The 27,381-nt window shown below is 39.1% G+C and overlaps 1 protein-coding gene across 4 annotated transcripts in view; it reads left to right on the top strand.

Annotated features, from left to right (window-relative positions):
- Positions 1-27,381, top strand: part of arl4aa (ADP-ribosylation factor-like 4aa) — a 51,174-nt gene that overhangs the window by 291 nt on the left and 23,502 nt on the right. The window contains exons 2-6 of one of the 4 annotated variants that reach the window (XM_067450380.1): positions 3,412-3,631; positions 8,545-8,696; positions 11,610-11,717; positions 18,973-19,079; positions 19,202-19,292. In XM_067450380.1, coding sequence (XP_067306481.1) covers positions 19,221-19,292 — 72 coding nt within the window. In that variant the 5' untranslated portion in view covers positions 3,412-3,631; positions 8,545-8,696; positions 11,610-11,717; positions 18,973-19,079; positions 19,202-19,220. Of the gene's footprint in view, positions 1-1,283; positions 2,243-3,411; positions 3,632-8,544; positions 8,697-11,609; positions 11,718-18,972; positions 19,080-19,201; positions 19,293-27,381 lie in introns of those variants that run through there. The other 3 variants (XM_067450381.1, XM_067450379.1, XM_067450377.1) reach the window with 3 other exon arrangements.

The raw sequence follows: 27,381 nt of genomic DNA, 5'->3' as shown, positions 1-27,381 counted from the left end.
ACTTATTTTCTCCAGAGCTGCTGTCACTTCGATTACGGTAACATTTGCATTATATACTAATGTAGTCACTGTTTAGGATGAATAAATAGGACTTCTGCTTGGACTTTGGATGCATTCAGAAAAGTTTCGATTCGACAGGTGGAGTGACTTCCAAAGAAACGACGAGCTCAGCAGAACTCGCTTATCAGAACTCGCCCTCTTTCATTGTTGGACCACCCTATTTATCAGTTTCTAGGAAATATTGCGTCATGTGATAATAATATTGCGTACTGATATCTTGTGGGTTTTACGTTACACACCCATGTTCATATTAGTGTAATTTTTTTTTTTACATTAATGAAATGTGTAACGTTAACGTTAGCTAGGTGAACTAAGACCAATCACTGAAATGTGCGAGATTTTTGTCGTAATGCAGTATGGATATATATTATTTTACTTGTACTTTTATATGGACTTTAAGTTTGTTTATGATACTATACTCTCCTAAATGTACTGTAAATATACATAAATAATATTTAATGCAGTTTTAATGTACACATTTAGCCACGACTATTAAACCTTCTTTCAGATAACGTGGGAGGGGGACATCATTTTAATTTATAAATGTATAATTTATAGATAATGTTAAAAATATGTCAACTGCTATTGAAATGTTGCAAAAATGTGTGCTTAAAGGCACAATATGTAAGATTTGGGGATTATAATATCCCAAACCTACATTGTTATATATTTTGTTGACTTGTGTACTTACATTATCTCAAATGTTTAAATCCAGAGAAATAAGCAATTCTAAGGGACCATGTCTGTGTGAATGCTATCAATACCCATGTTACCCGATTTCTGAAACCATGGAAACATGCTAAAAGACACTTAAATATGTTATGTATTTTATTATTGCACCATTGAGCAACTGTTTAGATGCGTTAATCGATAGAAAGCAAGTCTACAGTGTTAGTTTAACCCTGACAACCTGGTGGCCCAGTCTTAATTTAGATCTGTTTGGACCAACTACTTTGAAACCATTATTTGATATAGTCTACTATGCCATGAAAGCTCAGAACAGTATAATGATTTAAGATGTCAGAATGTTTTTTTTTTTGTTTCTTTTAAAGTAACTCACTTTACCTGAAAGTCTTATTTTGTTTGACATGTAAAGATAAAGTGTAACAGATTTAAAACAGATCCTCACAAATAATGAATTGTCATTATGCAACCATGCAAATTGTATTAGATCCTTTAATCACCATTTAAAAACCACCATGTGCCTGTCTATGAACTTCTAGGCATGCATTGGATGTGCAACTGGGATTTTGGACCTATGGAACATCATCCTAAACTTGTGTTTTTCTCACACTCCTGAAGGAAATGGGGAACGGAATATCAGAGCAACCCAACTTTCTTTCCAGTCTTCCGTTCTGTAATTCTCTTCACATCTCTATTCTGGGTCTGGACTCTGCAGGCAAAACAACCGTGCTGTACCGTCTGCAGTTCAATGAGTTTGTCAACACTGTCCCCACTAGAGGTTTCAATGCAGAGAAAGTCCGAATAGCTGTCGGGGACTCACGGACAGTGACATTTCACTTTTGGGACGTTGGCGGCCATGAGAAACTTCGCCCTCTCTGGAAATCCTATACACGATGCGCGGATGGCATTATGTTTGTTGTGGACTCTCTGGACGCGGAGAGGATGGAAGAGGCTAAGACGGAGCTTTACAAAATCGCCCGCTCTTCTGAAAATCAAGGAGTGCCTGTGCTAATTATTGCTAACAAGCAGGACTTGAGACGGGCTCTGTCACTGTCACAGATAGAGACCATGCTGGCACTCAGTGAACTGGGACCCTCTACACCATGGCACCTGCAGCCCACCTGCGCCATCATTGGTGACGGTCTCAAAGAAGGACTCGAAAGACTTCATGACATGATCCTGAAACGACGAAAGATGCTCAAACAGCAAAAACAGAAAAATAGACCATAAATGTATTATATAAATGGGTGGGAAAAGAACAATGCCAGTTGATAGTTGTGACCTGTCATTTGTATGTGCCCAGAGTTGGTTAGCACCAACATGCACTTTAGTTGTTTACTTTCTGGTTGTTTACTTCTCTGGTTGTTTACTATCACTTAGAAATATATATATATATTAATATAAAGTTTTTTTTTTAATTATCACACTGAAGGATGATTCATGTTGTGTAGGTTTTATGTAGAATGTTTATTTTCAATAAAAGGGCTTTCTATGTTTATTCTAAATTGTCACGTTATACTTGCACACACTGAGACTTTGTCTGCCAAGTCTTTTGTCATTTTAGGGTCAGGTAATTTTCCCTTATATCATGTTCAAGGAATAGCTTTCTTAACAATGAAACATCTGTCATTTACTTGTTCATTTAGCATGTTCCCTTTCAGTTGGTCACGTTCAACGTACGTCTCCGTTCTCTCCTTCAGGGAACGAGGGTTAACATACGTAACGTAACCGAGAGGTTTTTAACTGAATAATGTCTTAAAGGGATTCTCCGCCGCGTTTTCATATTAAACTGTTATTCGCTTAACTAAGAAGAGTTGATACATACCTCTCTCGTCTCAGTGCGTGCACTTAATCGCTCTGACATGCGGTGACATTTTGATAGCATTTAGCTTAGCCCACTAAGTCCCGTTCATTCACTATGGTACCTAACAGAGATCAAGTTAGAAGCGACCAAACACCTCCACGTTCCCCCTATTTAAAAACAGTTAAACAAAATAAAACATGGCGCTTTTCTAAGCGGATTAAAAAGGAGAACTATAATGTATGGCGGAATAGCACTTCTGAGAGTACTTCGACTCGGCGCAGTAAAAAATCACGCCTGAAAAATCCTCCCTCACATCTCCCCCTCCCCCCTATTGACAGACTGTATTTAAATAGGGGGAACGTGAAGGTGTTTGGTCGCTTCTTGATCTCTGTTTGGTACCATAGTGAATGAACTGGGCTTAGTGGGCTAAGCTAAATGCTATCAGATCATCACCGCGTGTCAGAGGGATTAAGTGCACACACTCAGATGAGAGGGGTATGTGTCAACTCTTCTTAGTTAAGCGAATTAATTTTAATTTGCTTAACATTATTATTTTTTTCTTAAAATTAATATCCGCTTTTCATACGGCACATTGTAAAGTGATGCCTATATATACATATACGTCATACAGGTTTGGAACAACGTGATGAAGTAAATGACAGAATTGTTATTTTTGGGTGAACTATCCATTTAACTCATCCCTTTAAAAAGCGTAAGTACTTGGAGCCTTGTGCCTCCACGTTCTTTTTTGCTTCTGTAACACTAAGGTAAATTAATAGTAAATTATAAGACCATGGGCCCTTCTGCTGTTATCAGATTAGAAACGACCCCTTATCTACTGTATGATGCATTCTTCTTTGCAGACATCAGGAACACAGAGATAGCCCAACTGGAGGGGATTTATAGGATTTGTCTGCTGTATCACATGCGACCCTAAATTCCAGTCCTGCCTCATAAATCCAGAGCCTCTTCCCCCCATTCCATTGATGTCAGCAATGCTGAGCTGGGATAGTGACAGACTGGAAAAAATCTGCACTTCAATTTTCTTTCCCACACTTTCGCTAGACTAATATGGAATGTCAGGTTAGTATCACATTTGGAAACCTGTTGGTTGTCCAGTGGTGGGCCCAAAAACACTTTTGTAAACTTACATTAAACCTAAAATGTATGATTTTCATTGCATCAGATAAAACATCAAAACAAATGGCATCTGTACATAGATGGTTACAGGCATTTTCTCAGAACTATATTTTAAAGTTATTTTTCTACAGGTGTAGTTCCACTAACATTTGACAACCACAAAAGGTCCAAACACTGAGGGTCCTATTTTAACAATTTAAGCACATGGTCTGAAGCTCATGGTGCAGGTGTTCTTAGGTTGTGTCCAAATCTGCTTTTGCTAGTTTAACGACGGAAAAAATAGTCTGGGCATAGTCCAAAAGGGTTGTACCTAGTCTCTTAATGAGTCATGGGTGTGTTTTGGGCGTAACGTGTAATAAACCAATCATAGTATCATCTCTCGTTCCCTTTAAAAGCTATTTGCACTTGCACCATGCGGTGGATTCGGCATTATATAGCAGAATCTTTCAGCAGAAAGAGTATTAACAAACTTTAATATTTTGCTTGTGTGTTTGTTCACTCATATATGTCACTTGACTTATTTGTATCAAATTCATAAATTAGTTTACTTTATCTAGTTCTCACGTCATTGTGCAGACTTATGCGAAAGCTATTTTTCTGCAAACTTGTTTAGACGGAAAAAAAGAGTAATTACCATGTGACTGCTTGTTAAAGAATAGAGTGTAACGTAACAGAGAAAGAGGGAGCCTTTTTTGTTGTAATGGCTCTTTTCTAGAAATACAACATGCTTTTTGTTGCTTTTAAACACTTAAAAGCAGTTTTAGACATTGTTTCAAGGACAAATGTGAGCTTGTGTTCAGTTATCTCAGAAACCCTGCAGTGCAGTCTATGAGATTTTGTGGGAAAGAGAGAGGTGTAGTGACCTGGCTCTCCATGCAGCCCCCCCTTCACTCCCCCGTCTGTATCTGATGACAGCGTGTTGGCAGACTGCTTTTGTTCAGCTCTGCTCTCATCTCATTCCAGCTTGAAGGATGAGCTCGGGGTAGATGAGGGTCCAGTAGCTGTTTTCCCTGTTCTTTTGTCTGAAAAATAATTCTCAGTGGGTTTAAACGGGTGTTGCACTCATATTAGACCAAGCGTTCATTCTGACAAACATTGTGAGATTAAGAGGCTTTATGGACTAAATAAGTAATGTTTTGGTCATTTAGAACCAAGTAAACATCATGTTCTGTCATTTCAAAAGTCTGGTTTATATCAGTGTGTGCTGCCACAGATAATGTGATCACCACAAAGATCTTAATCTTGTTTAGTGTGGTAAATACTAAATGCATTTAATCCTTATGGATTTAGTTGTCATAAGGTCTGTATTCATTCTGATGCTTGTTGGTTCAGCCATGTCTAATCCAGTCTCAGCAATAAATTACTGCATTGAGAACTAGATGGGCTTGTTTCAACGAAACATTGGTATCTGTGTTCCCACGGACCCACACTAAACCCCAACGCTCAATATAATTAATTGGTTTGAGTAGAGCCAACTCAACATAAACATATTTGTTCAAACTAATTAACTTGCGGTTGTAACAGTGTAAAAGTCTTTACTATCACTTGCGATCATTTACATCCTTGCTGAATAAAATTTATTTTTTTATAGTAAATAATAACTTTATCCTTAGTCCCCTTCCACTTGGCAAAAAGATATGGCATCAAGTAAACATTTCAAGTCCAATCTCTTCATGTCTATCTCGTTCAGTGCAGTGATAGTAGTATTTCCTGTGATTTACCTTAATTATTTTCCTTAGTATTTCCATTGTCACAATGGAAGCTTTTTCTTTACTTTACACAGTGCTTTCCAAGTGTTTCTAAATAATAATAGATGGTTGTTGTTTTATCTCTCATGCAACGCAAATACTGAAAAGAATTTTACAGCAATTAAAGCTGTAATATGAGGAAAGTATTTGGACACTATAGTGCATGTCAGGGAATGAGTAGCTAAGCAAACAAAACCTACTAAAAGAACAACTCAGTCAAGTTAGACTAGTTTTTTTCTTCGGGGGAATGTGCTTTTTTGTAGTGTGAATTTCCCCCTCTTTTTCCTCCTCTCTGTTTATGTAGAATGCTTTGCTATAGCATATAGCTAATTGTATACAATTTAGCGGATTTAGTTGATAAATGACAGTCTTTAAAAAGGCAGTTTTTGAACCTTTCACTCTAAAAAATGCTGGGTTAAAAACAACCCAAGTTGGGTTGAAAATTGATAAACCCAGAAATTGGGTTGTTTGAATGGGTCCATTCACTGGGTTCAAACAACCCAGTTTCTGGGTTTGTTCATTTTCAGTCCAACTTGGGTTGTTTTTAACCCAGCATTTTTTAGAGTACAGGAAAAGTCAGGAAGTTTAAAGAAAAAAAGGGAGTTACAGATTAATTACTTTTGCCATGGAAAACAGTCCATGTTTTCCCCACAGTACAAAATAACTGTTGACTGCTCAATAGACAGGTCTCTACAGATCTCAGCAATAACAAGTATTTAACAGTATATTGCAATAGAAATTCACTTTAAGAATGAGTCAGCATGCATGTAGAAACATGCTGATACACCATCAGCCTTTTTCACACAACGTGGTATCAAAAATTCTACAGGTATATGCATCAAAGGGTTTTGAATGCCTGTAGTTTTTTTTCCCATCTGCGATAATCAAAAGAATGTTATGAATGAGATTATATCCCATGTTTACTCCTGTTCTTTTGTGGAACACCAGGCGGATTGAAAATACGAATAATACATTTATATGTACACTTAAAGGTTTTGCATCAGTAAGATATTGCAATGTTATCTTATGTAATTTTGCCCAAAAAACACATAAAATAACACTTAAGTTCAACAATTATACTCTTCTCGTCAAGTCCCACATAAAGCATGCTGGGAACTACAGTTTCAGCAAAAATCATGTTGGAGTTGGAGTACTTAATTAATTCACATTTACCCAAATAATGTAATCTAGTAGATGGCACATTTTAGAGAATTACATTAAAGGGTTACTTCAGCGATTAGCATATGGCTTTGTATCAGTAGAAACCCTGGAGAATATTCAAATTATTGTGCTTTCCCCCCTCATATCTCCCTGAGACAAGAGATTTATGCATTTTATTTCTGGAAAAATTCCTCCTATGATGCAAAATTTGCAAGATTTTTGCATCATAGGAGGAATGTTTGCCCAGAGGCTAAAGACTACAGCCAGCAGAGGGAGCTATTTCCGCATGTTTTGAATCTGCGCATGGGGGATGGGGAGATAACACTCAGCTGGCAGGGAGAGCTCAGCTTGCAGACAGGATCATTTAAACAGAGCTATGTTGAGCAATGTAAGTCTTCTAACTTCTCAAATTCATTTCTATGAAAGTTAAGCTTGCAAAGGCATGAACTGAAACGCGTGCCAGACTGAACTCGCGTTTTGAATGTATGCCGCGAATGTAGTCGCGATTACCTCAGCTCTCATCACTCGTGCAGTTAGTGCTCAGTGCTGTGATACTCGCGCGGTGACTCACTCATTATATTGAACAGACACGTTCAGTTTTTAATTGTAGTGTCTTCTCTAACTCAGTCACAGTAATGAAGTTAGTGGTGTTGGGAATGGCCTCACAGGGCAGCGAAGCATTCTGGGAATTGTAGTCTTTCATCCCCATGGGACAAAAATACATTTTCTGTCTTTTCTCAGTCTAGAAGACACCAAATTCAAAAATAATTTCACATTTCTACTGCATTGATGACCCAGTTTAAATACAGATTCATCTTCCCAGCGCTGAAGTACCCCTTTAGTCAAAAGCAAAGAAATCACGTTTAGAAGAGAAACAAAATTTTGTTGCTTAGACTGCAAATAATAAGATTAAGTAAATTGGACAATGTGTGTTTTCCTTTTTTTTTCAGTGTACATATGAAATAAAACTTTAAAAAAGTATTTTTATGCATTTGATCTACCTTTATTGACCAATGTTTTGCTGCTAAGGTTCGACGATTCAGTTAAACAAAAAGCAAAATTACTTTAGATTTTTATTGGCGAAGTAAGAGTGTTAAACTTTTTTTCTCCTGCATCCTGTCTTCCATTATCCACAACTGTAGCACATCTGAAAGGTTTGTTTTAGCTGCGCCCTCTACTGTACATGTGTGAATTAGCATTTTTACCTCGGCCTGAGGTTCATTATTTCACATAGAACTTTTTTGTTATAAAAACAGAAAAAGTAAAGCAAAAGTAGCACAAAGCATTACTTTTCTTAAAAAGTAACTAAGTAAATCATAGTTACCTTTTAGGTAGTAACGCAATATTGTAATGCATTACTTTTCAAAGTAACTTTCCTCAACACTGATCTTATGTTCATCAAGGCTGCATTTATTTGATTCAAAAATACAGTGAAATATTATTCAATCCAAATATACTTTTTCTATTTTAATATATTTTAAAATATCATTTATTCCTGTGATGTCAAAGCTGAATTTTCAGCATCAATATTCCAGTCTTCAGTGTCGTCCTTTAGAAATGTTAATACAGATATCTGTATAAAATCATAACACAGGTCTTGTCTGCCTACAGCAGAGTGTGTATTTAGTGTGTACAGGAAAGGCAGGAACTCAGTCCTAGCAAAATGTGTAACGTGTCTTTGTTTGTTATACTATTCTCAAAGGGTGTCATGTTTACCCTTTTACTAAGACCACTCAGTTGGTGAACACCAATGTTTTCTTTGTCACTTTCTAAACCGCAGCTGTTTGCAGGTGTTTTCCAAAAGACTGCTGTTCTCGCCTCTGGAGCTGTGACTTACTTGAGCTCGTTCGCCTGTGCAAACAAAATCCAAGAGTCCTTTGGGGGACGTAGTGACATGGGCACTGTTGTGATTTTCTGTGTGCTGTGGCAAAACCTTTTTTTCCACAGGGTACAGGTGCTTCCTTCTGAGGAAATCGGAGGTGTCCCGAACAACACTGTGTTATCAGCAACTCTCTCCGTGAAGAATAAACAGCCATCACATGGATAACAGGAATCTTGCTCTGTACCGGATACACACTTCCCCTAAACGGCATTCTAAGGTCAGTTTACCCTACCTGGATTCGAAGTTTCAATATCATATCAGAATATTAAACTGCATCAGCACTTTGGGGAATGTTACAGGAAGTCCTGTTCATTGCAATTTTGTTACATGGGCTGTGTAAATAAAGACATGCATACCACTTTCAAATGATCTGTCTTGTAAATAATAATTATGACTGCATGACTTCCATTTCTCATTCTCATGGTCTCTTGATAACACTACATTTTCGGCTTCATAGTGTCTTACGAGAATTGTTTTGCTTATCAAGGGCCTATATACACTATATTGCCAAAAGTATTGGGACACCCCTACAAATCATTGAATACAATCCCTTCCATGGCCACAGGTGTAAAGCACCTAAGCATGCAGACGCTTCTACAAACATTTGTGAAAGCAAGGGTTGCTCTAAGGAGCTCAAGCGTGGTATGCAATAAGTCCATTCATGAAATTTCCTCACTACTAAATATTCCACATCAACTGTTAAGTGTTATTATAACAAAGTGGAAGCAATTGGGAACAACAGCAACTCAGCCACTAAGTGATGTGCCACGTAAAATCACAGAACAACGGTGTCAACACATGCTGAAGTGCATAGTGCATAAAGGTTGCCAACTTTCTGCAGTCAATTAGCTACAGGTTTGTTTTTTTTAAGGGTTGGGCTTGGCCCCTTAGTTCCAGTGAAAGGAACTCTTAATGCCTCAGCATGAATTAAGCATGAATTAAGATGGCAAGCCAGGCCTTCTTGTCCAACATCAGTGCCTGACCTCACAAGTGCACTTAGTCCAAAATTCCCATAAACACACTCCTAAACCTTGTGGAAAGCATTCCAAGAAGAGTTGAAGCTGTTATAGCTGCAAAGGGTGGGTCAACTCCATATTAAACCTATGGATTAAAAATGGGATGTCATTAGAGTTTATGTGCATGTAAGGGCAAGAACCAAACCTTTTTTTCCGCTATGAGTTAAAGTTGCTTTGGATAAAATAATTAGCTAAATTAAGTCTAAAATGTATTGTGCACCTTAAAGGGATAGTTTAAGCATCATTTACTCAACCTCAAGTTGTACTCAACCTCAACCTGTATACATTTCTTTCAGGAGATTTTTTGGTGAAATATCCCTTTAAGTAGTTTTTAAAACCAATATTGAAAGTAGTTTGCACCCCACAAACACATACTTTCTACAGTCTGACACTCATAATATCCAGTGTGACAGACATGTGAACACCAAAATAACACTGACCACTAACCATAACACAATTTTTAAAGCTATTGTAAATGACAAACAGAAAGGGGGAAAACATCCCTATCAGTAATTTTTACTTAATGGCTCTGATCCTCCGTTTCTGCAACATCCTGCCATGTTAACAGGTCTTCATTACCAGTGACTCATTTCCTTTGAGGATGTTACACGTGGTGAACATGACTTGATTAGCGCCGCACACATGCACAGACTCGCACACTCTGATACAATTAAGGGAAAGAGACTTCTGACATGATGTTCTGTCAGACGCCCCACAGTGTACACGGTGACTGCAGTATACTTTCCCCTTGCTGGAGAGGATGCAGCTGCTAAATGGAAAAAAAAAGGGGCATTCCAATTTAACATTAAGTTAATCTCAAAATATTTGTAAGGAAAGTATAGCATTATTTTAAAATAATTGTTTTGTTTTTTTAATTAAGGCCATATTGTTTCAACAAATTCCAGAATACTAACATGTACAATATGCTTTTATCCAAGCAGTTTACAAATGAGCAACACTGTCAGCTATTTATCATTAAAACCATCAATATTTGCACAATGGCAAGTTTCATGTATAAGTTCTAGTGCTCAAACTATATGTAACATTTTTGATAGGAAGTGCCTTTATTTATACCAACCAAATGTATTGTTTTATAAAAATGTATGTATATGTCTGTCAACATTTTATCTCCCTTGGTTAAATATAGCATGACTATGGCGAGATGACAAGCTGAAAAAGAAGTAGTAGTAGTATCAAATTATGCTTCAAAATAGAACAAAATGTCTAGTGGGGTAAGAAAAATAAATACACCACTTTAGGTTTATTTTTCTTACCCCATTGGCAGATTCTTTTAAGCATATAGCCACATCATTTTGGGGAAAAAATTCAGAAAACAAGATATAATATTAAGTAATTTTGCTTCTCAAGTAAATGTAGATTAAAGAATGTTTCTAGATTCTGGGGAACAATAAAAAAAAATACTCAAAAAAAAAAAAAAAAAACATCCAGTGAATACAACACTGTAAAAAAAAACAAAAAACATAGGTTTGAAAATTTTCTAGTGACTGATCACATCTAAATGTTTCAGTTGGCCAAATGTAATTTCTGTTAATTAAATTGCATCAATTCAAAAAAATAAAATTTGTCCAACTAAAAAAAAATTCAGTTGGAAATCTATATATAATTTTTTTAATTTATTTTTTACAGTGAACAGTTAATATGACCTCAAAATCTATTTTTGGTTAATGTTATTTAATGCATTTTTAACATTTAAAGTTGTATAGATTAATATTATTTGCATTATAAATAAACATTTAACCAATTCTGTAAAATGTGATTATTTTTATAATTCACAAATGTTAACATATAAAGCAAAATAAAAGCGTGGGAAAATTTACGATTAGGTCTGTTTCTAAGCAAATAACTCCTAAGCAGCTTATGTATATGGCATAACTTTGTGACACTAAGAATTACATTTTTTTCTGGATCTCTTCTGCTTAAACTTTCCCACAGAATGCAGTGGAATGTTGTTTTTCATGTCACTAGCTGCATGTAAACTCATAGGTCTATGTGCATATCTATGTTATAGCCATAGCTCTAGTTTTATTTTATAGAAGTGGAATCAAAATGTTTTCTACTGAACAATTAAATACATGTTCTTTTTCTTACTACAGTGTAAAGCCTGATCGCCGAGCAGCACCATAGCCTACCAGGAGCCAGACATAACCACATTTCCTCAGCTCTGATAAAGACCCCCCAGAGACCAGAGTCTCCTGTTTACAGTGAGCAGTTTTGGTGTTACAAATGTTGATTTTGTTCAGGACGTAATTAGTGCTATGCGCTTTGAAACCATGAGCGTGGGCAAACATTTTCACCAGTCTCAACAGTGCGCTGTGACGTTCTCCAGAGATTAAAGTTGCCGCAGAGTCCCTACAGCACAGCAATTATGCTATATGCTAATAATGATTACATCTCTCGGCTTCTTTTGCCTCTTAATTTGGCTGATTAGACTGTCAACGTCATTGCTGCATTACAGCTGAACCCACACTCACAGCAGCCTCCTCACAAAGAAGAGGCTTTTGTCTTTTAACTTTTGTCTTTCAAAAGACGACTGTTTCTATAAAACACTGTACTCTTGAGACAGTGTTTTCATCTGCCATTAGTCATGATTAGTCTTTCACAGGGTCATCCCAGATTACACATTTAATTGTTATTTTCATGTGAATGCGAGACCTATTTAATTCAGTCTAAACACCAAAGACTATATACACATGTGGTGATAAAAGATAACGCTTGCGCTATAAAGAATATTGCTTGTTTTTAGGATGCAGCTGATAAATGTAAAAAAAAAAAATCCAGTTTAACATTATTCATCATTATGTTGTAGTTTACCCTTGTTTAAAAAGTGTTAACAAAATTAGCTTTTTTATATAAGACCATATATAATTTTCCAACAGATCCCTGAATCCTGACATGCTTTTATCCAAAGCAGCTTACAAATGAGAAAGCTATTTATCATATTTGCAGTCCACAATGGCAAGTTTTTTTTGTGTTATAGTACACAAACTAGATGCAAAACAGTAGAGAGGTAGAAAAAAAATGAAGGTTGCCTTTATTTATACAAACATATTTATTGCTTTATTAAAATAAATGCATCTGTCTGTTCACCTTGTATCTCCATTGAGACCTCTTATCTCTCACAAGTCTTGGTTTTGTGGGACTATTCCCGATTATTTAATTGTTATTCTCCTGTAACATGTTATGATTAAGAGAATCTGAACTGAATCTAATATAGCCTACACATGTGATTGATGTTAGATACAATCATACACAAAACAAATATAATATATGTTGATGTAGAAAGCTGCATTGCCCTCTAATGGTGATAAGTTGTCATTACTTTCTTCAAATTGCTGTAAACTTAATTATTTACTGCATTAAAATCCTTTCATACTATTTAGACCTCAAATAAAGACAAACAGTATGACGCAGCAGTTTTAAATTGGAAATGTGGGTTTGTAAAGGGCCCATTGTTTGGGAGCCAAAATTAAACATTGTCGGCCCCCCTTTTACTCCCAAAACAGCTCTGACCTGTCAAGGCGTGGATCTACTGGACCCCTGAAGGTGTGTTGTGGTATCTGGCACAAGATGTTAGCAGCATATCCTTTAAATCCTGTAAATTGCGAGGTGAGGCCTCCGTGGATCGGACTTGTTTGTTCAGCACATCATCCCACAGATGCTTGGTTGGATTGAGATTGGATTTGGAGGTCAAGTCAACACCTCAAATTCGTTGTGCTCTTCAAACCATTCCTGAACCATTTTTGCTTTGTGGCAGGCCGCATTATCCTGCTGAAAGAGGCCACAGCCACCAGGGAATACCATTTCCATGAAAGGGTGTACATGGTCTGCAACAATGCTTATGTAGGAGGCATGAGTCAAAGTGACATCCACATGGATGGCAGGACCCAAGGTTTCCCAGCAGAACATTGCCCAAAGCATCACACTGCCTCTGCTGGCTTACCTTCTTCCCATAGTGCATCCTGGTGCCATGTGTTCCCCGGTAAGCAACGCACATGCACCTGTCCATCCACTCGATGTAAAAGAAAACGTGATTCATCAGACCAGGCCACCTTCTTCCATTGTTCAGTGGTCCAGTTCTGATGCTCACAATGCCCACTGTTGGCACTTTAGGCGGTGGACAGGGGTCAGCATGGACACCCTGACTGGTCTGCTGCTATTCAGTCCCATATGCAACAAAATGTGATGCACTGTGTTTCTGACACCTTTCTATCAGAACCAGCATTAACTTCTTGAGCAATTTGAGCTTCAGGAGCTTGTCTGTTGATCAGACCACACAGGCCAGCCTTCGCTCCCCACATGCATCAATGAGCCTTGGCCGCCCATGACCCTGATACTGACCACTGCATGACCAGGAACACCCCACAAGAGCTGCAGTTTTTAGTCGTCTAGCCATCACAATTTGACCCTAGTCAAACTAGCTCACATCCTTACGTTTGTCCATGTTTCCTGCTTCTAACACATTAACTTTAAGGAGAAAATGTTTTCTTGCTGCCTAATATATCCCACCCACTAACAGGTGTCGTGATGAAGAGATAATCAGTGTTATTCACTTCACCTGTCAGTTATGCCTGATCGGTGTATTCACATACATTCATACATACAAAACAACATTGCAAAATGTTCCTAAGGATTTGCCGTTATTCATCTTGATGCAATAAGCTTTACTATGCTCTCCTCCTAAAAAAATCAACATGCAGCACTACGTTTAACAGTGATGGTGTTACCTTAGTGTTGTGTTATAATTAGTTAGTGCCGAATCCAAATGTCTTCAAGCCAATGAGCTCAACTTTAGTCGCATGAGACACAGCAGTCTTCCAAATGGTTTCATTTTTTGCCACATGACTTCGGTGGCGTTCTTTAAGCTCTCCAAAGAAGCTGAATATGTGAAGTTCTGAAGTGACCACTGATGTCAGATTCTCCCATTACAGCTGATATGGCCTGATCTTTGCAGCACCTGTTTTTATGTGTTTTCCCCCTCCCCATAGCCTCTCCAACTTTCTCTTTCTAACAACCACTGTTTTAGTTATTAAACTGTGATATTTACTGTGCAGTCATAAACTGAGCATTGCTTTATCTCGAAATGAACACCCAGGTGTACCTTGTTAACATCTAGTGTGACTTCCCATGATAATTGATTTCATCATCCAATTTAGGTTGCTAAAACACAGCGGGATGAATACGTATCAATTAAGCCCCTTTTATTTTTTATTTAATTATTAAGACTTTTTTATTTTATTAAAATCCTATTTGAAATGTGGTTCAGTGTTTGCATCATGACTTAATACTCCATTGACATAATAAACTGACCAACTTATGACTTCTCAAATATTGTTTTCTTTTGACAGATGGGAGGGGGGGGGGGGGACAGTATATTCCTCATCATGTTTGATATTGTTTTCTCCAATTTTTATTTAAAACATGTAGAATTTTTTTTTTTTATTGTTTCCACCCCTGCAGATCTGTTGCATAAAAAGAGTAGAAATGGCCTACATTTGGAAGCAGCAAGTGTTAATCTCTGTGTTTTTTATTCTGAGTACATAGGTTGCCATTCATTAAGTACTACTTATGTCACTACCAAACTGTCCAGATGAAAAAAACTATTTATTAAGGACTGTTTCTTTATCTGTATTTTTTTTTTTTTTAAATCAAACCGAGAAATAATGACAAAAATAATATGTTAATATAATTTAAAACAGATGCATAGAAAATAATATTTGTGGCGGTCTGAAACATGGGTCCATGGTGCGTCTACACAATTCCATTCGCTAGATGGCGCCATTGCGTCTCCTATATAAAGGAAACGACACAAAATGATAGTCAAAAGTGTTGTCCATCAACATAATACAGACTCGAGCAAAAAGTTGTATCTATATACATCTTAAAACATTATATGTGGCTTCATGATTTGATGCTGATTACTGAAAGAAAATGCGTTTTGATAAAATTGCATTCGATACATTGGCCTAATGATACCAAATCTGAATAGTGACCAAAATACTTTAAAAATAATTACAGGGCCACATGTCATGAGAGAACTTTGCAAATCATCTCAGCCTGCGATTTGTTTTCCTCTCTCACTCTCTCTGTCTGGCTCTACACAAATAACACTTCGCAGCTTGCAGCGCGCGCGCTCTCACGCTCCGCACAAACAACAACACTTGTTCGGGCGCGCGGCAGCCTGCTTGATATGCACGCTCACAGCCGCACGCTAGGCCATCGCTTTCTGCCAGCCTTGTGATTAATTAACATCCAGTTCGTAACCCCCCAAATTAGCGCCGGAGCACACGGGCTAATGAGCTCACTGTGATCCTGTAGGTTACAATAACTCCATCAGACCAAGCACAGGCACTGCGCTTCGGACTGGAGCTCATCGTGCAGAAGTTCTACGCAAAAGTTGTCAGAATGGTAGGCTGCTTGATAATTAAATGGGTCAGTCTGAGGCTACTTGTCACACTTTTGCTCCGGTTTGTTTTTGAAAGTCAATTAGCCTACTGTATAGGCTCTATTGAACATTCCCATCATTGTTGGCCAGGGGGAAAAAGATTCATTAAACACATTAACCTGTCGACAATAGTGGGGCATGTTGTCACAGTGGTTATTAAATTGTAGGCTATGATATGTAGGCTATTTTTATTCTATGAATTTATGAATATTTCCTCAAAATGAAAGCAAAAAATGTAAGTGTGGCACAGAAATATCAAGCTATCATTTCTGTGCAAACTAATTAATGAATTATTTCTTTTGAACACGTGCTCACGTGTCCATACCATCCCCCAGTACACCATTAATCAGTCCGTCGGCCATTTTCATTTGGTGAGGGAGGGGGGCATCCAAGTTTTTAGTTCACTCTTTAAAACGTGAAATGCCATATTTATAAGCCTGTATTTATAAACACATTTGCATAGATCAAGATGAAAAAGTTGTTTGAATTGGGGGGCCATTTGCATTTGGCGAAGCATATGGCAGAGCTGCGGAAGCCACGGGCCATGCCTTCATTAAGCCAGCTCCATTTCATCAGAGCGGAGCGCTCCCCACCACGCTCCCCCGTCGAGCCGCCTTCTGTCCCCGAAGGTTCCACTGACAGGGGACAATATGTCCCCAAGGTGAAACGCACCCCGGTCCCAATGATTATTTAATCTGACTCACGCACCGCTCCTTAAGGGGAAGGGACAGAGAGGGACAAAGTGGTGCTTTTTATTTTTTTTACTTGTCGGATGGAAGCGCTGATCTACAGGTGAGGCGACTGACACGTGTTGGCTGAGGATAGCACAGTGTTTAGTTTGGCTACGGGTGCGTGCCGAAGGAGACGTGCGAGTATTAAGCAAGTGCACGTTTATGGCACGGGCCTCCTTTGCTTTTGCTGTGGCTCAGAGATAGAAGTTCACAAGCATGGCACACTGAATTCTGTTCTTTACATTGGCCACAAAATCAGGCATACAGGCCAAAGAAGCTCTACACTCTTAAAAATAAAAGTTCTTTATTGGCATTTATGGTTACTTGAAGAACATTTAAGACCAGAATACAGGGGAGAATACAGAGCAGTAGGCCAAATCAGCTGCCATACCACCAGGAATTCTCCTGGTTTTCCCGATGGCCAGTCCTCCCCTGTTTAACACCGAACCTTTCCTCTGCAAAGTTCAAAGACAAAAGTTCTTTATAGTAAAAATAGTTCTTCAAATAGTGTTCCAGGCAGATTTTTGAGCCCGTAAATTACGACTTAAAACCATGACTCACAACTTTGTAGCGTTCGAGGCAAAGTCACGGCAAACTGCCTGAGCGCAAGGAATTGCGGTAGCTAGATGTAAACAAAGCATAGCATGCTTACTTACAATCCTTTCTATCGACAAAGGTGCTTACTCCTTGCTTATTTGAGGGAGACGGATGAGGAAAAAACGGCACATATTGCAATTATTATTAATAGTACATTATTTGTATATTTGGAAATGTATTTGGTATTAATTTATTCTTGGTTTGCACTTAATGTATTGAAAACAAGCTAACGCTAGAAAAGCTGCTGATAGTGCATAACATTTGCGGATAAATAACATTAAAGCAATACCTTATTTTAATAAATGATTTGGTTTTTAATGTATGACTTTCGTAAACACGCATCCGTAGAGGCTGCCATTGTTGTTTTGTGGGTGGCGGGCTATGTGACATCAGAACTCGTAACTGGGAGTACATCAATCTAAGTTCACCGGTGGGAAGTCACTGGACTGGCATTCCAGTGCTCTTTCACAGGTTGAAGGTTTGAAAAACACGGGTTACGGGTTGCCTGGAATGCAGCATTTATCATAAAGCGTTCTGCCGCAATATGGCTGCCGTCGCATCATCCAGGTGGATGCTGCACATTGGTGGTGGTTTGAGGAGATTCCCCCTTTCAATGTAAAGCTCTTTGAGTGCCTTGAAAAGCGCTATATAAATCGAACAAACTATTATTATTATTATTATAAAAATGTTAATTAATGTTGTTTAAATGTAGGCATTATTTGGTAATGCCACATATTACCAAAATGTGTTTTTACTTAGCCTTCGCTAAGAAAGTTAAAAGCTTAGCCTTTTAGCTTAGCATAATGTTAACTGGTTAAGAAAAGCTCTTGGTTAGTTAAAAGACAAATATTAATATAAAAAATATTAATTTTTCAGGCATAAAGGATTTTGTGAAGGCATGGGATCTTATATGGCACACGAAACACTTTTTTTGTACCCTAAAGCCACATGAAATGTTGATTGGATGATGGCACACTAACCTCATAAACCCCATGTTCAGACCCGTGCACAAACAGCTTCTTGTGTTTGTATGCTGAGCTCTCATAAAGGAGCCTCTTCAGCAGATAGGTTAAAGTAAAAAAGAATGTGTTAATTCTTTTTTTGTTGGGACCATTTTAACATGTTTTGTGTCATTTTGTGATAAATGTGTGTTTAAAAACAAAGAAAAAGTGCAACCGTGTGTCCAAGACAGTATGTGCTAATTATCATCCAATCCCTTTCCTGCTATGTCATATCAAGAGTGTCCTCGAGCTTCAACTTTTCGTTATCGGTGGATATCTTTGATGGGTGGAGATAAGAAAATGTCTGTATTTGGAATTAGAGGTTTTCAAAATGCCTTTTGTGGTCATTTGTATGTGGTCGAAGTGGTGTATATTTATATAGCCACGACCGTGCCAACACTACATGATTTCGGTGGTGGGAGCTAATTTTAAAGAGCTTTATGTTTTCTTCTGTTCAATTTATTGTGGGATGAGATGAGATGAGATCAATGAGACCTTTTATAGCCATGCCGTGATTCACATGAGGGAATTTCACGGTCTAATTGAAAATGACCTGAGCTCACGATTGTCGTTTAAAATGCCCTAAGAAGTTAACATTATCTTTTACATTTTTCTTGGCTTTCTAGCAAAAAAGGCGTTAGTTTGCTATATGTGTATTAAAAAAGTTTTATTTGATCCCCTGCAGCTTTGAATGGAAGACACCCCTGAATCAGTCATGATGGAGTCAGGTATGCGAGAGGCTTCATCTCGCCGACCCTCGCCATCATTTGAATGCTAGGAACTTGAACAAATGTAAATTATTAGTTGTTTATAATGACACACTGTACACTACTAAACATGTACACTATGAACTCAACTGTGTAGTGTATGAATTTTAATGTGTTTATGTTATTATTTTGTCATTAAAAAAAGAGGAGGAGGTGAAAGAGGAGAATGTGGTCACAGCGGTCATGGCCAGGGAAAAGAGGCCAACTTGGCATGCCAATTTTGCAAATGGAGCTTAAGGTGAGAAGTTTTAAGATAAAACACCATGTCGCGTTGATCAATATGCCATTTCATGTTGCATTTGCATTGGCGAGTCAGTAGACAGAGGTTGTAGTAGCAGACACATTGTGAGACGATTGTGACACTGTCAGAAAATGATCGTAGGGTGCAAGACTGTGACAACGGCTGTCTTTGAACCTCTCTTACTGTACGACATAGGACCACCTTTAAAGAGCCACTACCACAGAAATTGCCGTGTGGGACAGCCCAAAATCATAATGTGTACCGTACATTGACGGTTAATGAAGTGTATTTTGTTAGGGGTTACAGTTTTGACCCATAGACCAGATATGCGAAATGAAGACCAGGAGTCAGGATGTTCAATCATCGGAGAGAATTTTACTGAAGAATAGTTTGCAGTTTCATCAGTAGAGTCAGCTTTAGAGTCTCTCAGGGCGGTGTCAGGCCAGACTCTATTCTACACAAAATTACCACACCAGTTATACCAATTTCAAGGGCATGATTTACATCATTACAAACACGTGGAATATTACTGATTGGCATAAAGTCTAAACAATGTGTCACATGAGAATAGATAGGAGATGTTGTTGTTGTTAATCAGGATGTATACATCAGACAATCCCAAGATTTGGGGTAGTGTTGAATTCAGGGGAGTCCTAGAAAGACGCCAAGAGGTCTAGGGTGTGAGAAAAGAGGTCCAATCCATTCCATAGACCTGCACAGAACATGTAACACACACACACACAAGACTCTAGGGCACATCTCTCCTCCAAGGTTAGCGCAGCAGTGAGCTTATCAACAGAACAAGATATCAACACCACATGACAAACACATCTCCAGAAAGAAAAGTATGACTAATGTCATCTACCTCATTCTATAAAGAAATATAAAGAAATATAAAGACAAAAATGTACTTCTATCAATGGGAAAAATCACATTATATAAATGGGAAGAAATCAAAATTGGGAGACTCAAATCCTCCCACCCCATCCTGTCCTGGGGTTACTAACAACAGGCAGGATTCACCTCTTGGAAGTTCTAACTTTCTCTCCAAGGCCCTGTTGGTCAGGACCCAGAGATAGGGGTCAGGCTATCTATGTCAGGGCATATAGATAGGGGTCAGACTGTCTTTGTCAGACCGTCTCTGGAAAGCAAATTAGAAACCATACAGTAGACATAGAGTCAAAATCATATTAAATAATAGTTAAATGTATTAATGATCACATAAAATTGATTGTCAAACTAATTCATTATTTTGAAAGGATAATAACTGATTATTTAATTCATGAGGTTATTAAAAATCATTCAAAAGGATAAGATGCATATGATGAAGATGCATATGATGAAGAGGCAAGGGTGTCGGCCCACTCCCCCCTTCAATCCCCCGTTTTAAGACCAATGTGGGGTCCAATACCACCACGTCTGGTCTACAAGTGAGGTCTCTATGGAAGGTTGAGTGGTGACTCATGCTTCCCTGACGGGTCACACTTGTCTCTTCACCTCATCACGGACATGCTGGCCACTAAAAAGACCAGTCCCCATTCCGAGGCTCTCACACCTTCCACTCACATTAGGGGTACAACATGTTTCTTTGTCAGCTCGCTTCTCAGATTGTTCGTTAGTGTCAGCATCCTCCTGTCCTCCTCGGCAGGATTCAGCTTGCTCCTCAGCAAGAGGACCTGCACAGATAGAGAAGACTAAAACGAACACACACATCCAAACAGTTATGTCAACGGTTAGTTTGAACATGTGCAGATGCATCAAGGCAGTTGCATCTGCAGTGCAGTTCTTCAACTGGAAAGCCTCTACCCATCTGGAGAACAAATCAACAATCATTAAGATGTATGAAAAGCCCCCACTAGGGGGTAGAGTGAAGTCAATCTGAAGATGGGTCCACGGACGCTGGGGACATGGGGCGTGACCTAAGGGGATATTTAGCTTAGCTGAAGAATTAACCTTAAAGCAAACTAAACATCTGCAAAAATCCCTGCTGGAAGCTCTCATCTCTGGCCACCACCATGTTTTAGAAATCATTGCATATAGTTTCTCAGGCCCAGCATGTGCCAACCCTTGATATAACGACATGAGCTCGGTTCGAGCAGAAACAGGGCAGACAAAACGTTCATTGAATTTCCAAAGTCCATCTGAGTTTATCAGTGCACCAAGTTTTGTCCATTGCTCTGTTACTTCAGGATCTTTATCCTGTGCATAAATGTCTCGGGGTGGCTCACTCTCCTGGGGAGAGATAGCCATTACACTCACGCATTTCTCTGTCTGTTGTGCAGCCAGACTGGCAGCAGCATTAGCAGCTTGGTTGCCCTTGGATTCTGGGGCGTTATCAGTAGAGTGTCCTGTTCTTTTGATAACAGCTCCTTCTGCAGGAAAATCACAGGCAGACATGAGTTTCTGTACCTGCTTTTGATGAGAGATGGGTAAACTAGGGGTGATAGGGAACCCCTGTCGTTTCCACACAGGTCCGAAATCATGGACTGTCCCGAAGGCCTTGCCGTATTGAAGTGTACTTGTGAGAGTGACCAGATCTGCCACCTGAGCCCCTCCCCCTGAAAGAGAGTCACATTCAACAGTCTCATAATGTTCGTTTACCATAGCCCAGCCTGTGGAGCGTTGTCCTTGTTCATGAAAACTGGACCTGTCAACAAACAAGTTCATGGCATCAGATAATGGTTCGGCCTGGAGAGGGCTCTGGCTGTCATTCTCGATCAGATAGACACAGTTGTGGGCAGTTCCTTCTTCTGGAAGCAAGGAGGCAGGGTTTACAGCATTTTCATTGTCAATTTCAATTTCCACATTCTTCCTCAGAAAAGTGGTTTCCCCCTTCACTCGTCTTTGACTTAAAATAGAGCTCAAGCAAGTGTTTGTCAATAACTTCAAAATCTGATGTCTTGTGTGCAGTATCACCTTTTGATGTGTCACAATGTCCTCCGTGGTTTTCACAGCCCATTCTGCACAGTCACATGTCAGCAGGCAGGGGTGCTGACCTGCCATAGAAACAGGAATAGGAGCAGAATAATATCCTACCATTCCGTAGGAATTTCGGCCTGGAACTCTCTGGCCAAGGGCAGCGGAGTATGATAGGGTTCCAACCCATGTCCACAGGTGAAAAGGTTGGCTGCTGTCAGCATGTCTCAGTGCTGGGGAGGAAGTGAGAGTTTCATTGATACTCACGAACACCTCCTCCATCTCCTCCGTCCAGTCGATCAGGTCGGATCCAGGTTTTCCCCCTTTAAGAGATTCTGTGAGGGGTTTAGAAAGTTCAGTGTATTCAGGAACATACTGGCGGCAGTAATTCAGAAGATCCATTACCTGCCTTAGACCAGTAACCATGTTTGGCTTTGGAAGTTTGACGATGGCTTTGACTCTTTCTGGAGTGATTCGTCGGTCGTGCACCCCGACAATCTGCCCTAAATAAGTCACTTCGGGCAGTGCCAGCTGTGCCTTTTTCAAGTTGGCTTTGAATTCCCCGTCTTTCAGGGCATTCAAAACAGTTCGTACAGCAGTTAAATGTTTGAATTTGCTTGGGCTGGCAATCAGAATGTCATCCACATATTTTAGGACAAATGATCCATCATTTTCAACAGTCTTTCTTACCGGATCAATGAAGGATGCCAGTACCTGATGAAACAGGGTTGGAGAGTTGCAGAATCCTTGTGGCAACTGGCACCATGTCCATTGGCGACCCCTGCAGGTGAGAGCAAACTTTCCTGGGTCCTCCTTGGCTAGAGGGCAAGTCCAGAAAGTGTTAGAAATATCCAGTGCAGTGAAATAACAGTGTTCAGACCCTATTTCATAAAGGATCATGGCGGGGTTCGTGACAAGGGGGTGCATCTTTTCGGAAGCTGCATTTAACGCGGTGAAGTCTATTGTGAGACCCCAAGAGTTGTCGCTCTTTTTCATGGACCATATCGGTGAATTTGTCGGAGAGGTGCATGGTATTATGATACCCTGTTTGCATAATCTGTCTACCACACTCTTCGCACCTTCTCGAGCCTCATTTCTTAAAGGGTATTGTCGTTTGGCTACATGCATGGGTCCTGGGATGCTCAGTGGCTGAACTTGGGCAAGCTCACAATCAAATGTATCTTTTACCCAAACATCAGGAAATTTAGAAATCAAAAACTTCCACTCAGGTTGAGTTTCAGTCTCTTTGTCAACATCAGTCACTGCGCATCTCTGTTTACAATGGTGGCCAGATTGAGATAAGGGAAGCACATTCAGGCTGCCTGTGGCAGATTCAAGGACAATGGAGCAATCACAATCTACAGGCTTACAGTTTACAGCACAGTAAGTTTTATAGGCTATGCGAAAACGGTCAGCATATTCTAAAGGGCTTTCCCCTACTCTCTGTTTGACCTGGGTTACACTGGTCCAGGGGTATGACCCCTGACCTAACATTTCTTCAACCTCATACTTGTAAGTGGTGTAGGCCTCGCAGTACTCAGTCCAGTCTGAAGGAACGAAGGGGTGGGGTCTAATTGTTTGTACAGCTTTCAGTTTACTGGTAGGAATTAATCCTTCCACCAGTGCTTGTATGTCAGCAATGCCCAGATTTTGTTGTCTGGCAATGGCTTCTATCTTATCCCATAAAACTTTATTTGGGCTGTACAGTTTGAAAGGTTCTATCCCCGCAAGCAAACTATTTTTCTCAGCTGGGGTTAGTCTGGTCAATGACCCATATTCATGCCCAGCCCCCATTTCAGTGTTCTTTTCGTCCCACTCCGAATGTCGGATTGGGGCGGCAAAGACTGTTTTTCTGGGTTTATATGCCTCAACAGAGGACAAGCTGATATTTTTGACCTCTGTGGTTAATTTACTTTTTGCTTGTGCGGAAAGAACCTCTGGGTTGCACGGGGGAGGGATTTCAACCTGTGCATTCAAAATTGGGCGTGCCTTTTCATGCGGTCCCTCCTCTCTGTTATCAGGAAGCGGGGCGGATCCCTGAGTGGGGGCCACCTGCACTTCCTGGTAAGAGTCAGTCGGGATAGAGGGAGGAAGAGACTTGGCAGCATTTTCTACTTTGTCACAAAACTTTCCCAGCCCCTTATTAAAACCTCCCTGATCATGGCCCACCTGCACTTCCTTTAATTTTGCTATTCTGTCACGTGCATCCAGGTCGTACCACTCATTAGCCCCATTAGGGATTGATTTCATTGGTACGCCTCCCATTTTACAGCGAGTGTAAACGGCTATAAATTTGGGTTTATCTGACGCCTATTCGGTTTCTAAACAATCTTTTCTTGATCACAAAAAAGGTTTTTAGCAACGTAAGGCAATGAATCTTATTTTTATCCTCAAATAAGTTTTTAATAGAATAGAAGTGAGTTCTACTCATGAAACCACAAAGTATCTTTTTACTCCTGGTCACATATACTGGTCCTTACCAATTTGGGTCTTATTTTATTCTACTCGGTATCGTTCCAGATGCACCCCTGGCAAACAACTCCTAAATCTATTTTACTTGTTTAAACAAGGGGATCCCTTTATCTGAATGGAAGAGACTGGCGCAGGTTTGCGATGCCTACTGGACTCACACACTGTTCCAGGGACGTACTCCTGTAGGGGTAGTGACTGCACTCAATGCCCACCGGGGACCCCTTTCTTAAGTACGCTTCAATGCACTGCCTTCTACCGTTAACCGTAACGATGCCATCAGCGACTTTGCTTTATACTATCACACAAGTATAATTAACTCCTCACTCCTATCGAAGTGAAGCTCTCTCGTTCCCCTTTACCAATCTTCCATTCAGATAACCTTATCCAAACAATAAAATAAATAAATACTACCTTATTTGTTGTTTTGCCAGAGGTGTCACCAAGGAATTATTGCCCGCACATCCTCCACCAAAAACTGTTAGGGGTTACAGTTTTGACCCATAGACCAGATATGCGAAATGAAGACCAGGAGTCAGGATGTTCAATCATCGGAGAGAATTTTACTGAAGAATAGTTTGCAGTTTCATCAGTAGAGTCAGCTTTAGAGTCTCTCAGGGCGGTGTCAGGCCAGACTCTATTCTACACAAAATTACCACACCAGTTATACCAATTTCAAGGGCATGATTTACATCATTACAAACACGTGGAATATTACTGATTGGCATAAAGTCTAAACAATGTGTCACATGAGAATAGATAGGAGATGTTGTTGTTGTTAATCAGGATGTATACATCAGACAATCCCAAGATTTGGGGTAGTGTTGAATTCAGGGGAGTCCTAGAAAGACGCCAAGAGGTCTAGGGTGTGAGAAAAGAGGTCCAATCCATTCCATAGACCTGCACAGAACATGTAACACACACACACACAAGACTCTAGGGCACATCTCTCCTCCAAGGTTAGCGCAGCAGTGAGCTTATCAACAGAACAAGATATCAACACCACATGACAAACACATCTCCAGAAAGAAAAGTATGACTAATGTCATCTACCTCATTCTATAAAGAAATATAAAGAAATATAAAGACAAAAATGTACTTCTATCAATGGGAAAAATCACATTATATAAATGGGAAGAAATCAAAATTGGGAGACTCAAATCCTCCCACCCCATCCTGTCCTGGGGTTACTAACAACAGGCAGGATTCACCTCTTGGAAGTTCTAACTTTCTCTCCAAGGCCCTGTTGGTCAGGACCCAGAGATAGGGGTCAGGCTATCTATGTCAGGGCATATAGATAGGGGTCAGACTGTCTTTGTCAGACCGTCTCTGGAAAGCAAATTAGAAACCATACAGTAGACATAGAGTCAAAATCATATTAAATAATAGTTAAATGTATTAATGATCACATAAAATTGATTGTCAAACTAATTCATTATTTTGAAAGGATAATAACTGATTATTTAATTCATGAGGTTATTAAAAATCATTCAAAAGGATAAGATGCATATGATGAAGATGCATATGATGAAGAGGCAAGGGTGTCGGCCCACTCCCCCCTTCAATTTAATGTGTACTTTTTTGTTTGTGGAATTTTCAGTGTAAACACACTACTCACACTATTTATATTACAAAATGGCATTGAATAGTGCCTAAGTATATGAATTGGGTTGCAAAGTTAGCAAAAACAGAACAATAAAACAAAGAAATGTGAATTTTGCATTTCCATCAAGTTCGAGTGAATAATGGTGGTATTGATAACCTAGTAACCAACGGTAAATAAAACGGCATCAGCGGAAACAGCCGATCAGTCACGTGAGTTTAATGTTCATTACGTCAGAATGTATTCAGCAAGTGTGCTTTACTTTAGTGTGTAAAAGAATAGAATACACATATTGTGTTAAGAGGAATAACACATAGTTTGAGTTAAAAGTAACACATTATGTGTTGTCCTTATCGAGACACAAAGATGTGTTAAGAAACAACACAGGTTTGTGTTGTTTTCAACATAATTTTTAAGAGTGTGGCCTTGTGTTATTCTCACAAGGTGTTTCATTTTAAGTGTTTCTAAATTTATACCCAGGTGTCTGTTATAGCATACGGTCCAGATATACCCACATATGACCACCTGTGGGTTTAGAAAAACAGATGCAAGTGTTGTTAATGTGGTTTCCATTTGGACAAGATCAGCCATCACCCGTTTTTATCATGAGAGAAAAGTGTGTAAAATGTGTTTGGCCTTGTAAAGTTGATAAAGTTTTCCTGCATGGTTGAAACCAGTTAGTGTAAGAGGTTGAGCTATGGTAGATGGATAGATAGATATTATACTCTCAGAAAAAAAGGTAAAGTGGTGTCACTCGGGTGGTACCCTAAGGTACAAAAGTGAAAAGGTACATCTTTGTACCTTACTCACCCCTAAATGGTACACATATACCTTAAAAGGTACATATCAGTTCTTTAAGAATGTGTATTAGTACCTTTTCGGGTGACAGCAATGTTTTCTGACAGTGTAGTATTTTGTATATTTTAATATATTTAATAAATATTTTTGTAGACCAAAACAGAACACTTTATTTGCCAGAATGAATTACCAGTATTGATTTTTTTTTTAACTTGTTTAAATCCCTCTTAAATTACTTGTGTTTCTTCTAGTTACAGTTTAAAAGTAGCTTCAACAACAGCTTTCAGAATTTGTTTTCAA

Source organism: Pseudorasbora parva, chromosome 8, assembly GCF_024679245.1.
Source record: "Pseudorasbora parva isolate DD20220531a chromosome 8, ASM2467924v1, whole genome shotgun sequence".
Lineage (NCBI taxonomy): Eukaryota > Metazoa > Chordata > Actinopteri > Cypriniformes > Gobionidae > Pseudorasbora > Pseudorasbora parva.
The sequence above is the reverse complement of the archived record's forward strand: the minus strand, read 5'-3'. Positions and strand labels throughout refer to the sequence as shown.